At 44.1% G+C, this 14,331-nt stretch overlaps 1 protein-coding gene and 1 non-coding gene across 2 annotated transcripts; both read left to right on the top strand.

Moving 5' to 3' along the window:
* Positions 1 to 1,162: 1,162 nt before the first annotated feature.
* On the top strand, positions 1,163 to 7,284 carry NUDT19 (nudix hydrolase 19). The gene is made up of 3 exons (XM_004765219.3): positions 1,163 to 2,041; positions 5,001 to 5,208; positions 6,129 to 7,284. The coding sequence occupies exons 1-3, from the start codon at positions 1,337 to 1,339 to the stop codon at positions 6,332 to 6,334; spliced, it is 1,119 nt and encodes a 372-aa protein (XP_004765276.1). The 5' UTR covers positions 1,163 to 1,336; the 3' UTR covers positions 6,335 to 7,284.
* Positions 7,285 to 13,282: 5,998 nt separating this feature from the next.
* Positions 13,283 to 13,386, top strand: LOC123391083. Its single transcript, XR_006605709.1, has one exon. It is a non-coding gene; the product is annotated as a U6 spliceosomal RNA (small nuclear RNA).
* Positions 13,387 to 14,331: the final 945 nt, after the last annotated feature.

Genomic DNA, 14,331 nt, shown 5'->3' with positions numbered 1-14,331 from the left:
TGGCTCAGGGTAAAGCCTCTGCCTTCGGCTCAGGTCATGATCTCAGGGTCCTGGGATTGAGCCCCTAATGGGGCTCTCTGCTCAGCGGGGAGCCTGCCTCTCTGCCTACTTGTGATCTCTCTCTGTTAAATTAAAAAAAAAAAAAAATCTTTAAGAATGAAGAGTCAGCTGCCCTTAGCTATGAAGCAACTGTGTCAAACAAAGTGACTCACTCATGCCAAAGTGGCACATGTAACCCCTAGAGCTACTAGGGAGTCGCTGTGCACACTTACTGTGTGACCTGGAGCAGCTGGCACTGGGCCCCTCGCAGGACAGGCCTGGGCAGGGAACTCTGAGACTATGCCAATAGGTTTGGAGACTGTTTCCAACACTTGCTGGCTGTGACTTTTAAAAAATCACTCTGGGGTGCCTGGGTGGCTCAGTGGGTTAAGCCTCTGCCTTCAGCTGGGGTCATGATCTCAGGGTCCTGGGATCGAGGCCCGCATCGGGTTCTCTGCTCAGTAGGGAGTCTGCTTCTCCCTCTCTCTGCCTACTTGTGATCTCTATTTCAAAGATTTTATTTATTTATTTGACGGAGAGAGATCACAGTAGACAGAGAGGCAGGCAGAGAGAGAGAGAGGGAAGCAGGCTCCCTGCTGAGCAGAGAGCCCGATGTGGGACTCGATCCCAGGACCCTGAGATCATGACCTGAGCCAAAGGCAGCGGCTTAACCCACTGAGCCACCCAGGCGCCCTCTCTCTATTTCAAATAAATAAATAAAATCTTTAAAAAAAATCACTCTGACCTCTTTTCTTGCCCATGTTCCCACACAGTGGGAGGCTTGATCCTTTGCGACAGGCGTGACTGATCATATTCCCAGTTTATTATGTCCTAGACTTTCTTGGGCTCTTGTCATAATGAAGTTATAAATATGGACAGAATGTCCTGCTGAAATATCTTTTTTCCCTTATTGCTTCTAAAGTCTGAGTCCACGTGTCCTGGGTGGGGACAAGGAGGTCCTCCTTTCAGGTGGCTGTGAACGACAAGACTATTCCTCGCCGGAGACAGTGACAGCCTTAGTCCTACCAGTGACCGCACTGGGAACTAAGGCACTAGAGGCGGCGCGGGTTCACCTCGCCGCCACGCCCCCCGCCCCCTCCGAGGCAGGCGCGGACGGAGGCCAAACAGCCCGAATTCACCCCGCGCCCATTGCGCTCGCCACGCCTCAAGCTCGTCCTATAAGACACTGGCGTGGGTCCCCAAGCCCTGGACAACCGCTGGGGGCGGTAAGGTCGGTGCGCGACAGCTCCCGCCGTGACGTAGCCCGGAGCTTGGTAGCCACCCGCTGCCGCCCGCCATGAACGGCTCCCTGCGGCCGCGCGCCAGCAGCTGGCGGCGGGCAGCCACCGTCATGCTGGCGGCCGGCTGGGCGCGCCCGAGCCCTGCCGCGTCGTCGAGGCCCCCCGAGGGCTTCCGGCTGCTGCTGCTGCAGCGCTCCGGGAGCCAAGGCTTCCTGCCCAAGGCGCACGTCTTCCCGGGAGGCCTGGAGAGCACCGCAGACAGCTCGGCGGACTGGCTGCGCCTCTTCGCGCCGCATCACCGGCCGCCGCGCTTCGGCCTGGCGCCCGCACGGTCGCGGCCAGCCTCCTTCCCGGGGCTGCCGGACGACCCCGCCGCCGTCGCCGACTGGGACGCCGCGGCGCTGCCGGATGACGTCGCCTCCCGCATCTGCGCCATCCGCGAGACCTTCGAGGAGGCGGGCGTGTTGCTGCTGCGGCCCCGGGCCGCCCTGCCCGCCGTTCCCGAGGTGGGCCGGGCGCTCGCGCCGCCACCGGGCCTGGACGCTTGGCGCGACCGCGTCCGCGGCGACCCGCGCCACTTCCTGAGCCTGTGTGCGCACCTCGACTGCACGCCCGACATCTGGGCGCTGCACGACTGGGGCGGCTGGCTCACACCGTTCACGGGCCCCAGCGGCCGCCGCTACGACACGGCCTTCTTCTTGTGCTGCCTGAGCGAGCCGCCGCCGGTCTACCCAGACTTGACCGAGGTGGTGAGCTACCAGGTAGGGCGTGCTGGGCCGGAGTGGGGACCCACCCGAACTTGAGAATGAGGGCCCCGGCCAGCAGCCAAGGCCCACCTGGAACCTCCCGATAAGCCCAGGATAGAGAGGCTGATGACAGGTGTTCTCCCAACTATGATGGGGCTCCAGCTGGTGGACCTTATCTACCTAAGATCATGGCTTAGCCTGGCCTACCTTAAAGGTGTTCAGAACCCTTATATTAGCCTTCTGCTGGGCAAAATCCTCTAACACGAAGGCTGTTTTATAACTTAGGATTGACTTATCTCATGTAATTTATTGAATACGGGGGGAAGACTGGGTGGCTCAGTGGGTTAAAGCCTTTGCCTTTGGCTCAGGTCATGATCCCAGAATCCTGGGATCCAGTCCCGCATCGGGCTCTCTGTTCAGCAGGGAGCCTGCTTCCTCCTCTCTCTCAGCCTGCCTCTCTGCCTACTTGTGATCTCTGTCAAATAAATAAATAAAAATCTTTTTTAAAAAATTATTGAATACTGGAAGTGAGCAACAGTATGCGTGTAAGCATGTCTTTGGTTTACCTTCATGATCTCCTGCCTGACTGGGAGCTTGCTCATTCCTCCTGCCGCAGGGTTGGTTACCAGTAGTAACTAGCTAGCTCAAAATGCAAAAGTAACGTTTCTACTGAATGCATTTGGCTTTTTCAGAGTCCTGAGTTTGCGAAATTGTAAACTGAACCAAAGTCCGGTCGATGTAGCTTCCTCAGAGCCATAGAACCCACAGAGAGGGCATGGCACCCAGGAAGTCCAGCCCTTAGCCCTACAGGCCAAAGCCAGGACCTTGGTGAAATGCTCTCTGCTTTCCCCAGCTTCCCAGTCCAGGCCTCACTCTGCCTCTCCCATGGTTCCCCCAGGAGGGACCCGAGGAAGATCCCTGGAATGTACAGTGCTGCTCACCTGCGGGGCTCCTTTCTGAGCACTTTACCAGCATGAATTCATTTCATGCCCACCACCATTAATTATGCCCTCAGATAACATCCTTTATGTGGTTTCAGTCTTAAATTCATGGAGACTCGTTTTATGGCCACCAGTATGGATCTGTCTTGGTGAATGTTCCCTTTGTACCTAAAAAGAAGAATGCTATGTTTGATGGAGTGTTTGTAAAAATGTCAATTAGGTTTAATTTGTTGGTAGTGACTTTCAGTTCTTCTGTGCCATTTTCTTGTTCTATCAGATATTGACAGGAATGCTGAAAAATTTTTTTAAGATTTTTTAAAAATTAGTCTCTACAGCCAACATGGGGCTCATATTGAGAACCCCGAGATCAAGAGCCGCATGCTCTACTGCCTGAGCGAGCTAGGTGTCCCAGGAATGGTGACATTTTTTTTTTTTTAAGATTTTATTTATTTGTCAGAGAGAGAGAGGGAGAGAGCGAGCACAGGCAGACGGAATGGCAGGCAGAGGCAGAGGGAGAAGCAGGCTCCCTGCTGAGCAAGGAGCCCGATGCGGGACTTGATCCCAGGACGCTGGGATCATGACCTGAGCCGAAGGCAGCTGCTTAACCAACTGAGCCACCCAGGCGTCCCGGAATGGTGACATTTTTAATGAGTAATTATAGATTAGTCTTTTCCTCTTTTAGTTCTGTCAGGTTTTTCTTCATGTATTTTTTTAAAGATTTTTATTTATTTATTTACAAACAGAGATCACAAGTAGGCAGAGAGAGGGAGGAAGCAGGCTCCCCACTGAGCAGAGAGCCCGATGCAGGGCTCAATCCCAAGACCCTGAGATCATGACCTGAGCTGAAGGCAGAGGCTTAACCCACTGAGCCACCCAGGCACCCCTTCTTCATGTATTTTGAAGCTCCCTTGTAAGATGCTGCATAGACATTTAGGACTAGACATTTAGGACTGTTAAAGCTTGATGGATTAACCCTTTAATTATTTTGAAATGAGCTTCTTTATTCCTGGCAATATTTCTTATCCTGAGATCTGAAATTTCCTCTGTCTAATGCTAGTATAGCCACTCTCCCTTTTATTTGATTAGCAAGAGCATAGTATCTTTTTCCAGCCTTTAATTTTAACTTGTCTGTATCTTTACTTTTGTTTTATTTTTTAGAAAATTTATTTATTCATTTCAGAAAGACCATGAGTGGGAGGGCTTCACCAACTGTACCACCCAGGCACCCCTCTGTCTTTATATTTATTTATTTATTTTTAAAGATTTTATTTATTTATTTGACAGACAAAGACAAGTAGGCAGAGAGGCAGGCAGGGAGAGAGGAGGAAGCAGGCTCTCCACTGAGCAGAGAGCCCAATGTGGGACTCGATCCCAGGACCCTGGATCACGACCCGAGCCGAAGGCCGAGGCTTTAACCCACTGAGCCACCCAGGTGCCCCTGTCTTTATATTTAACATATGTTTCTTGTAGACAACATATGCTCTCGCCTTTTTTTTTTTTTTTAATCAATAGCACAAGTTCCACCTTTCACTTGGGGTGTTTATATCATTTATATATGTCTATATATTTAAGTATTTATATTTAGTTCAAATCTATCATTTTGCTTTTAGTTTTTTTATCTGCCCTATTTTTTTTTTAACTTGATTTATTTGACAGACAGATCACAAGCAGGTAGAGAGGCAGGCAGAGACGGGGGGGGGGGGGGGGGGGAAGCAGGCTCCCCGCTGAGCAGACCCTGGAACCCTGGGATCATGACTGGAGACGAAGGCAGAGGCTTTAACCCACTGAGTTACCCAGATGCCTCTCTGTCCTGTGTATTTTTCATTTCAGAAACTTTTCATTAGCCAACCTCTTGGGGGTGGGGTGTCAACCCAAATATTATTACCAAAATTTTCATGTTGTCTCAGAGGAATCTAGCAAGTCACATTAATGAATTAACAACTTCAGTTAGATTTGCATACTAACCTAACGATTTCAAATCTTTGATTGCCTCTGGAATAAACCTTAGGAGCCCCAACCTTTGTCTTCCACAGTGGTCATCTCCATCAGAGGCAACTGAGAGTTTCATATCAAAGGAAATTTGGTTTGCACCTCCACAATTCTATGAAATAAGAAGACTGGGAAATTTTGCCTCTCTCTCTGACTTGCACAAGTTTTGTTTGGATGGTGCATCAGAAGAAATGGAAAGATGGCTGCCGATCACATTTTTAACTGCTGATGGAATGCTCGAGCTTTTACCAGGTAAGTCAGTGAAGTACCAGTGCTTTTTCACATTTAGTATTCACATTTAATGCACAGGGCTGTATGGCAGTATTGCCCGGCATGGAGACATGAATTACTGTCGTTTTACACAATACAGCAGTTTATTAAGAAGGTCTAATTCTATAAAATATCCATAGTGTTTATTTTAACCAAAAGTTCTGAATATTTCACTTTATACACACACATATACATTTATTTAAATGTTTACTAGATCTTGACAAAGTTCTTTCTTATATATTCTCATATTTTTACATTTTAATTTTGAATTATGAGAACAAAGTATGAAGTTGAAAACTTCTGTTTTCAAGTACATTCTATTAAGAACTTGAAATTACGGGCAATCGTCAATTTATTTGAATTAGGGAGTTTGTTGGTGGTCAGTTGTTGGACAAGTGCCAGGTAGGGGTTTTATGGCAGTTTAGAGTGGAGTTTTGTAACCTGTCTCCCAGCTACTTGGCTTAGTTCTCAGAACGGTGATAATATTTGTTCCTCATCCTACAGAGGGATAGTTTAGTGGTCTTGATGTGTAAAGACAATTTCGATTATTTAACCTTAAAATTATTAGAACAGCCCACATTGAAACCCAACAATATATGGATATCAAGGCCAATATTGATATTGACTAGGATAAAGCAAGTCATGGGCCAGTCTAAAATTGATAGTTTGTGATGGAAAAATACCAATCATAAATACTTTTTATGTGCCCAAAGAAAATTCTTGGGTGGGGAATGGGACTGTGGAGAAGGAAAGAAATTTAGGTAAGCTCATAAAATTAGAGTTATTTAACACCTGTCTCAGTTCTAGACACGACAAAAATGAAAATAAATACCAGTGTATGTCACTAACGTATTGCAATGTTTTATAACATAACACTGTAGAATCAAAATACTATTTTTCAGGAGACGAGCTGTACTTAGAAGATTCAAAATTTTTAGAAAATGCTATGTCCACTGGAAAAAAGACTGAAGAAATCATGAAGGAAGGCAAGATATTTCACCGGCTCGTTTTACACAGCCGCCATGTGTATAATCTCCACGTGACTCTCCAGTCAAAGTATAAACATGTTTATCCTAAGACCTATATAATAAGTAAGAGCCATTTGTAGAGCACTGCATATTTGTGCTTGCTTGGTTGACCGCTTGAAGTTGTTCTATGGAATAGGGAGGGTTGACTAGACCTGCTTGGAGCGCAAGGACCTGCCTGGAAGTTACAGTACAGTCTTTCACATTTTAACTGTATTACAGCACTTCCTTGCTTATTTCGTTCTTCAAAACTTACAATCTGGGTGCCTGGGTGGCTCAGTTGGTTAAACAACTGCCTTCAGCTTGGGTTATGATCCCGGAGTCTCAGGATCGAGTCCCATATCGGGCTCCCAGCTCCAAGGGGAGTCTGTTTCTTCCTCTGACTTCCCCTCTCATGCTCTCTCTCACTGTCTCTCTCTCAAATAAATAAAATTTTAAAAACAAAAACTTAACAGTCTCACACAAGTATAATGATCTTGTTCCCAGATTGAGGGAAAAAAAACTCTCAAAAGGGTTTCCACTTCTGTATTATTTTTGTATTATTTTATTATCAAAAGTTTAAGGCATTCTCCTGCTATTGTCTGGTGTACTAGCACTTTCCTTGATGTGCTTGGGAGCTGGATCTGTGACTCCCTGAGACGTGCTGCTGGAATTAGTTTAAGGGTTTCTGATTACACAGGGAACAGTAAACTGAGACGACCTTCAGGTGACAGGATCATTATTTTCTTGTTATGTCTTTACCTTGATGATTAACCTTCAATTCTGTTTAATACTAAAAGGCCTTAGTTGTTAGGTTTATCAGATGGGAAACCTATTTTAAAGGCTATGAAGCCATAACAAAAAGCCATAATTATTTTTACTCTGGAGTAGTAGCTAATGAATACTGAGATGTAGATGAATAGAGAGATGTAGAACTAGTCATCATTCATTGGTGTTTTATTAATAATGCTTATTTTCAATATAGGTTATTTTTTCATGTTCCTTTAAGAGGAATACTATTTTGATTAAAGATGGGAAATGGCTAAGACATCAATTCTGTTTTCAGATGCTTGACTATATCATCCATAATACAGTGGACTTTATTTTTCATGAAATGTCTTAATTTTCCTACCTATAAAATCTAGGTATCGATGAATAAGGTATATGTGTATTACTTAATCTTGGTTGGAGGAATACATCTAGATTAGTGGTTCTCCACCCAGAGCACTTTTGCTCAGGGGACGTTTGGCAGTGTCTGAAAACATTTTCGGTTGTGAGCTTAGCTGCTTCTACCACCTAGTGGGGAGAGCCCAGGGATGTGGTTAAATATCCTACAGAAATAGGACAGCTGTCCACAACAATTATCTTGTCAAGGTTCAGAAACTCTGATCTAAAGTAAAATCGCGGGGCGCCTGGGTGGCTCAGTGGGTTAAGCCGCTGCCTTCGGCTCAGGTCATGGTCTCAGGGTCCTGGGATCGAGTCCCGCATCGGGCTCTCTGCTCTGCAGGGAGCCTGCTTCCCTCCTCTCTCTATCTGTCTGCCTCTCTGCCTACTTGTGATCTCTCTCTGTCAAATAAATAAATAAAATCTTTAAAAAAAAAATAAAGTAAAATCGCTTTTCTTCAATGAATGGTCCCAATGTGTACATTCTGAGAACCATATACTGTTAGCATTCCCTCTGGCTTCTGTACCTACAGAAGTTCTCCTTACTGATTTGGCTTTGGGCAGAATACTGTTTCATTCTCACAGAAAACAGAATGTTACAGCTGGAAGAGAACTCACTGAGCACCATTATTTTGCCAATTAGAAAACAGAGACAGCTTCACATAGCTCATCAGTGCCATAGCTAAGAGTAGAACCCGATGCTTTGACAAGCAAGTGACATCTGTCGCCTACCACCAAAAGCAGAAATGGGAACAATTCGGCCCACCGCGTCTTGGTAGCATCGTCACCAGAGAAGCCACAGTACAGCCAAGTACTGGTGGAATAACGTTGTATTCACATGGAGAAGAGGCAGGGCAGAATCGGTTCCAGTAATTCAGGTGAGGCCCCCACAGCCACCAGGTGCTCCCCCTGCAGTGGCCAGATATAGTCACCGGTTTGGCCAGGTGTCCTGGGATGCACGTGCTTACGCAGAGCAAAGGAGGACAACATTGAGTCTGAAACGGAGAAAGACGTCCCCCAGAAGGCAGTGAGGCCAGCACAGGCTATGAAGACTCTGTTGGTAGTGGAATGTTCCAGGCTCACTTCCGTGGCTGGGGGAGAGAGGGGGGGAAACTGCACAGCACCGCCTTTCCCAACCCTCTTAGCCCTACACCCTTTTTGCTGGAGTTATGTGGTTCAGTGGATGATTTTAGGAGAAGTGACAAAGTAATTTGACGTAGTTTTCTTCATAACAATCTATTTTTGTCTTTTTCATCTAAATGAAACCTTGTCTTCCAAGAACTCCTTTTGGAAGACTCACTTGACTTCCTACCTGTTGTGATACCCTAGGGCCCCAACACAGAATAATAGGGCAGATCACGTGTCCCTACTCCTCTTCCTTCTAGACCCTTCCTGCCCATGCTGGCATCCCTACCCCATGCCGTCTTCACCAGGACGCAGCCAGGAGAACTCACTTTCTATAATACTATGCAGTCTCTTGAAACCGAAGTTAAGATTCAGGAATAAGTACAAAGTCCGTGTTTGTTTCCATTATCTACCTTCTTTTGTTGATTCCTCGGAATGACTTCCATGAGAATCCCAAACTGCACAGGCATCAGCATTTCTTTTATCTTTTTTTTTTTTTTAAGATTTTATTTATTTATTTGACAGAGAGAGATCACAAGTAGTCAGAGAGGCGGGCAGAGAGAGGAAGGGAAGCAGGCTCCCTGCTGAGCAGAGAGCCCGATGCGGGACTCGATCCCAGGACCCTGAGATCATGACCTGAGCTGAAGGCAGCGGTTCAACCCACTGAGCCACCCAGGCGCCCAGGCATCAGCATTTCAAGTTAACATGTCTCGTCCTCACAGTTCTGTTAATAAAAATAAGCATGCCCTATCCTGTGGGAGACACAAAGGGCTCAGGTATGAGGGGACATCTCTTCTGAGGGATTTTGAGAGGGGTACCCTCACATTTGGGCATATGTAGTTTTTTTTGTTTGTTTGTTTTTGTTTTTTTTAAAGATTTATTTATTTATTTGACAGAGAGAGATCACAAGTAGGCAGAGAGGCAGGAAGAGAGAGAGGAGGAAGCAGGCTCCCTGCCGAGCAGAGAGCCCGATGTGGGACTCGATCCCAGGACCCTGAGATCATGACCTGAGCTGAAGGCAGCAGCTTAACCCACTGAGCCAGCCAGGCGCCCAAGGGCATATGTAGTTATTAACTGACTCTTCTCAAACCTCTATTTTGTTTTCAACTTCTCTGCAACTTTTCAACCACTTGTCCTCTTTCTCTGTAACTTCTCCTCTAACTGACCTTCAGCTTTTAGAGCCCTCATTACCTGTTCATATACCTTATTTGGTGAGGTAAGCAACTTTCAGGTTACATCCTTTAAAAAGAAAACTGCTTGCCCTCCATTTTGTCTTTTCCCCTTCTCAGTGGCTAAAAGTTGTGACCACGGGAGCAGCTTTCTCGGACCCAGACACAGAAGCCAGGTGTTAGGACATAACTGCCTGCCAGACTTGGACTGCTCACCTCTTGCTTGCTACGTGAAAGAAAATAGAAGCCACTATATTTTGGGGTCTCTTTGTTAAAACAGTTAAGCTTGTTTCCTAACCTACAATTTTCCCTTTAAAGCAGGGTCCCTCAGCACAGTCTTCCATATATCAGAAATCTACCAGTTATTTAAGCTAAAAATATTAGTCATTCTTGACTCCTCCTTTTGCTTTATATCTAGGAGACTAGCAGGTCCTGTTGATTCTGTTGCCTACAATTACCTTGAATTTCCCATCTTTTTTTTTTTTTAAGATTTTATTTATTTATTTGACAGAGATCACAAGTAGGCAGAGAGGCAGGCAGAGAGAGAGGAGGAAGCAGGCTCCCTGCTGAGCAGAGAGCCAGATGTGGGGCTCAATTCCAGGACTCTGGAATCATGACCTGAGCCGAAGGCAGAGGCTTAATCCGCTGAGCCACCCACGTGCCCTGAATTTCCCATCTTTTTGTTCTCTCCACTGCCATCACCTTAGTTGAGCCCTAGTTATATTTTACCTAGACGCTATCAGCCCTGTAACAAATCTAAGAGCTAGTGTCTCCATCTTCATTCTTAACCTCATGACACATTCTCTCCTATTGAACTGGAAGAGTGCTCTCGATATCCGGATGTAAGCCATGTCCCATCACTGCCTTCATTAAAACCCTTTAGTGGGGGCGCCTGGGTGGCTCAGTGGGTTAAAGCCTCTGCCTTCTGCTCAGGTCATGATCTCAGGGTTCTGGGATCGAGCCCCGAATCAGGCTCTCTGCTCAGCAGGGAGCCTGCTTCCGTTCCTCTCCCTCTGCCTGCCTCTCTGCCTACTTGTGATCTGTCTGTCAAATAAATAAATACAATCTTTAAAAAAAAAAAAAACCCTTTAGTGGCTTTTCTTCACATTTAAAAGCTGAATTTACTGTGGCCTGCAAGGCCCTACCTTTCTCTCTAATTTCATACCTCCCATGAGAAGTGTCTTCTTTCTGTTCCCTGATTACTCAAAGTTCCTTCCCACCTCAGGATCTTTGCACATACTGTTTGCCTTGAAGCAAACTGGATCTCTAGTTGTATTTTTGTTCTTGAGTCGCTGTTACCACTGTGTCAGGAAAACAGATGAGGACATGAGGATTGTTGGCATGTATAAAAGGAGATTCCAGGGCAAAGGGGAGAAAAGCATTATTTAGAGAAGAGAATAAATTTTGCTTGAGATAAAGAAAAATGTTGATCTTCGGGTAAAAAGATCTTGTTGCTGTCATAGGAAAACTAACAAAAATTGCCCAATATCTGGATGATATTTTGAATTTCAGTGATAAAGAATGCAGATTTTCAGGAAGAAAAAGAGAAGATTGCTCACAAAGGTAGAAAATCAGGCCTCTGAGTGTGTGTGTCAGGATATCCTGACAGGATATACTTTTAAACAGAGTATACTGAGCAGGGGGAAAGGATGTGTGTAGTCAATAGTTCTATTGTGTGAAAGTCACACACAATTTTCATTTACATATGCTCTGAAAATTCCACCTGTTCTGAAAGAATACACTTGATAGAAATATTGTGGATAACAGATTAATCAAAAACAAACAGATTAATCAAAAACATTTAAAGTAGAAGTAGGTGGTAGAAGTCCTAACGGTGAGTGTGGAAATGAATTAAGTATAAGAAGTAAATATGAATAATATAACTATAAAATATAACTATAAAGCACTGTAAATGTTTTGAAAGACATATTTTATAAATTTAAAATGGATGAAAGACTTAATTGTGAGAAAGGAAACCACCAAAATGCTAGAGGAGAACATAGGCAACAATCCGTTTGACCTCAGCCATAGCAACTTCTTGCTAGACCCCTTCCAAAGACAAGAGAAACAAAAACAAAAATGAACTGTTTAGACTTCATCAAGATAAAAGTTTTCCACACAGTGAAGAAAACAATCAAAACTAAAAGGCAGACTACGGAATGGGAGAAGATATTTGCAAATGACATATCTGATAAAAGAGTATCCAGGGCGCCTGGGTGGCTCAGTAGTTAAGCCTCTGCCTTCAGCTCGGGTCATGATCCCAGGGTCCTGGGATGGAGCCCCGATCCGGCTCCCTGCTCAGTGGGGAGTCTGCTTCTCCCTCTCTTTCTGCCTGCTGCTCCCCCTGCTATGCTCTCTCTCTCTCTGTCAAATAAATAAAATCTTAAAAAAAAAAGAGAGAGAGTATCCAAAATCCATAAAGAACTTATCAAACTCAATACCCCCCCAAAAAACAAATAATCCAGATAAGAAATGGGCAGAAGACATGAATAGACATTTTTCCAAAGAAGATATTCACATGGCTGGCAGACACATGAAAAGATGCTCAATATCACTCATTGTCAGGGAAATACAAATCAAAACCATGATGAGATACCACCTTAACACCAGTCAAAATGGTTAAAACTAACAACACAGGAAACAACAGATGTTTGCAAGGATGTGGAGAAAGGGGAACCCTTTGACACAGTTGGTGGGAATGCAAACTGGTGCAGTTACTCTGGAAAACAGTATGGAGGGTCCTTAAAAAGTTGAAAATAGAATTACCCTATAATCCAGCAATTGTACTAATAGGTATTTACTCAAAAGTAACAAAAATACTGATTTGAAGGGGCACATGCACCCCGATATTTATAGCTACATTATCTACAATAGCCAAACTATGCAAAGAGCCCCAAATGTCCATCAACTAATGAATGGATAAAGAAGAGGTGGTATAGCAATTGCACTATTGGGTATTTACCCTAAAGATACAAATGTAGTTATCCAAAGGGACACATGCACCCGAATGTTTATAGCAGCAATGTCCACAATAGCCAAACTATGGAAAGAACCTAGATGTCCATCAACAGATGAATGGATCAAGAAGATGTGGTATATATACACAATGGAATACTATGCAGCCATCAAAAGAAATGAAATCTTGCCATTTGCAACAACATGGATGGAACTAGAGCGTATCATGCTTAGCGAAATAAGTCAAGCAGAGAAAGACAACTATCATATGATCTCCCTGATATGAGGAAGTGGTGATGCAACATGGAGGCTTAAGTGGGTAGAAGAAGAATAAAGGAAACAAGATGGGATTGGGAGGGAGACAAACCATAAGTGACTCTTAATCTCACAAAACAAACTGAGGGTTGCCGGGGGGAGGGGTTTTGGGAGAAGGGGGTGGGATTATGGACATTGGGGAGGGTATGTGATTTGGTGAGTGCTGTGAAGTGTGTAAACCTGGTGATTCACAGACCTGTACCCCTGGGGATAAAAATATATGTTTATAAAAAATTTAAAAAAAAAAAAAAAAGAAGAGGTGGTATATATATTATATATTATATGGTGGTATATATGGTTTTGTGATAACAAATACCTGTGTAAATACTCACTTTGTCAGCATATATACTAAAATTGGAACACAGAGAAGATTAGCATGGCCCTTGTGCAAAGATGACACATAGATTCATAGAGCATTCCATATTTGGGGGGATTAGGGAGCTCACTTATTGTGAAGAGCACGAGGTGATTAAAATAAAAAGTAGGTGTTTTTTAAAAGCAAAATGTGTGTTTTTAAAAGCAAAAATAACTAGTAGAATTAAAAATAAGAAGGTCACTTTTCAAATCAGTCGAAAACAAAACATAACCCCTAATGCAAAAGATAGAAAACAGTTTAAGGGGCGCCTGGGTGGCTCAGGTTAAGTGCCTTCAGCTCAGGTCATGATCTCAGGGGTCCTGGGATTGAGCCCCATGTCAGGCTCCCTGCTCAGTGGGGTGTCTGCTTCTCCTTCACTCTCTCTCTCTCTCTCTCTCTCACTCACTCGCTCACACTCTCTCTGTAAAATAAATAAAATCTTTAAAAAGAAAAAAGAAGAAGAAAACAGTTTAAGTGGCAATGAAACAAAAGCCAAAGACTTACAGTGAAATGATTCAAGTAGGAACAATGTCAACCATGACAATATACAAAAATGGGTTAAATTTATTCATATATGAAAACTCTCAGATTAAGTGTATTAAAGCCTAATTAACTAGAAAAAGAACAAGCTAAGCTCAAAATTGGTAGATCAAGGGAAATAGTGATTACAGCAAAAATCAATGAAGAGACAGGAAAATAATAGAAAAGGTTAAGAAAACTAAGGGTTTGCTCTTGAAGAGATAAACAAAATTAACAAGATTTTAGCTAGACTAAACAAGAAAAGACGACCCAAATCAATAAATTTATAAATGAAAGGGGAGACGTTACGAAAGACATCAAAGAGATACAATGGATCATAAGAAACTACTATGAACAACTGTATGCCAACAAACTGGGTAACTTAAAGAAAAGGATAAATTTCTAGAAACATAAAACCTACCAAAACTGAATCAGGAAGAAATAAAAAAATCTGAACAGACCAATAAGGGATAAGATTGAAGCAGTAATCAAAAAGCTC

Source organism: Mustela putorius, unplaced genomic scaffold (assembly GCF_011764305.1).
Source record: "Mustela putorius furo isolate JIRA1106 unplaced genomic scaffold, ASM1176430v1.1 tig00000174_pilon_pilon_pilon, whole genome shotgun sequence".
Lineage (NCBI taxonomy): Eukaryota > Metazoa > Chordata > Mammalia > Carnivora > Mustelidae > Mustela > Mustela putorius.
This window is presented reverse-complemented; position numbering and strand designations above follow the sequence as displayed.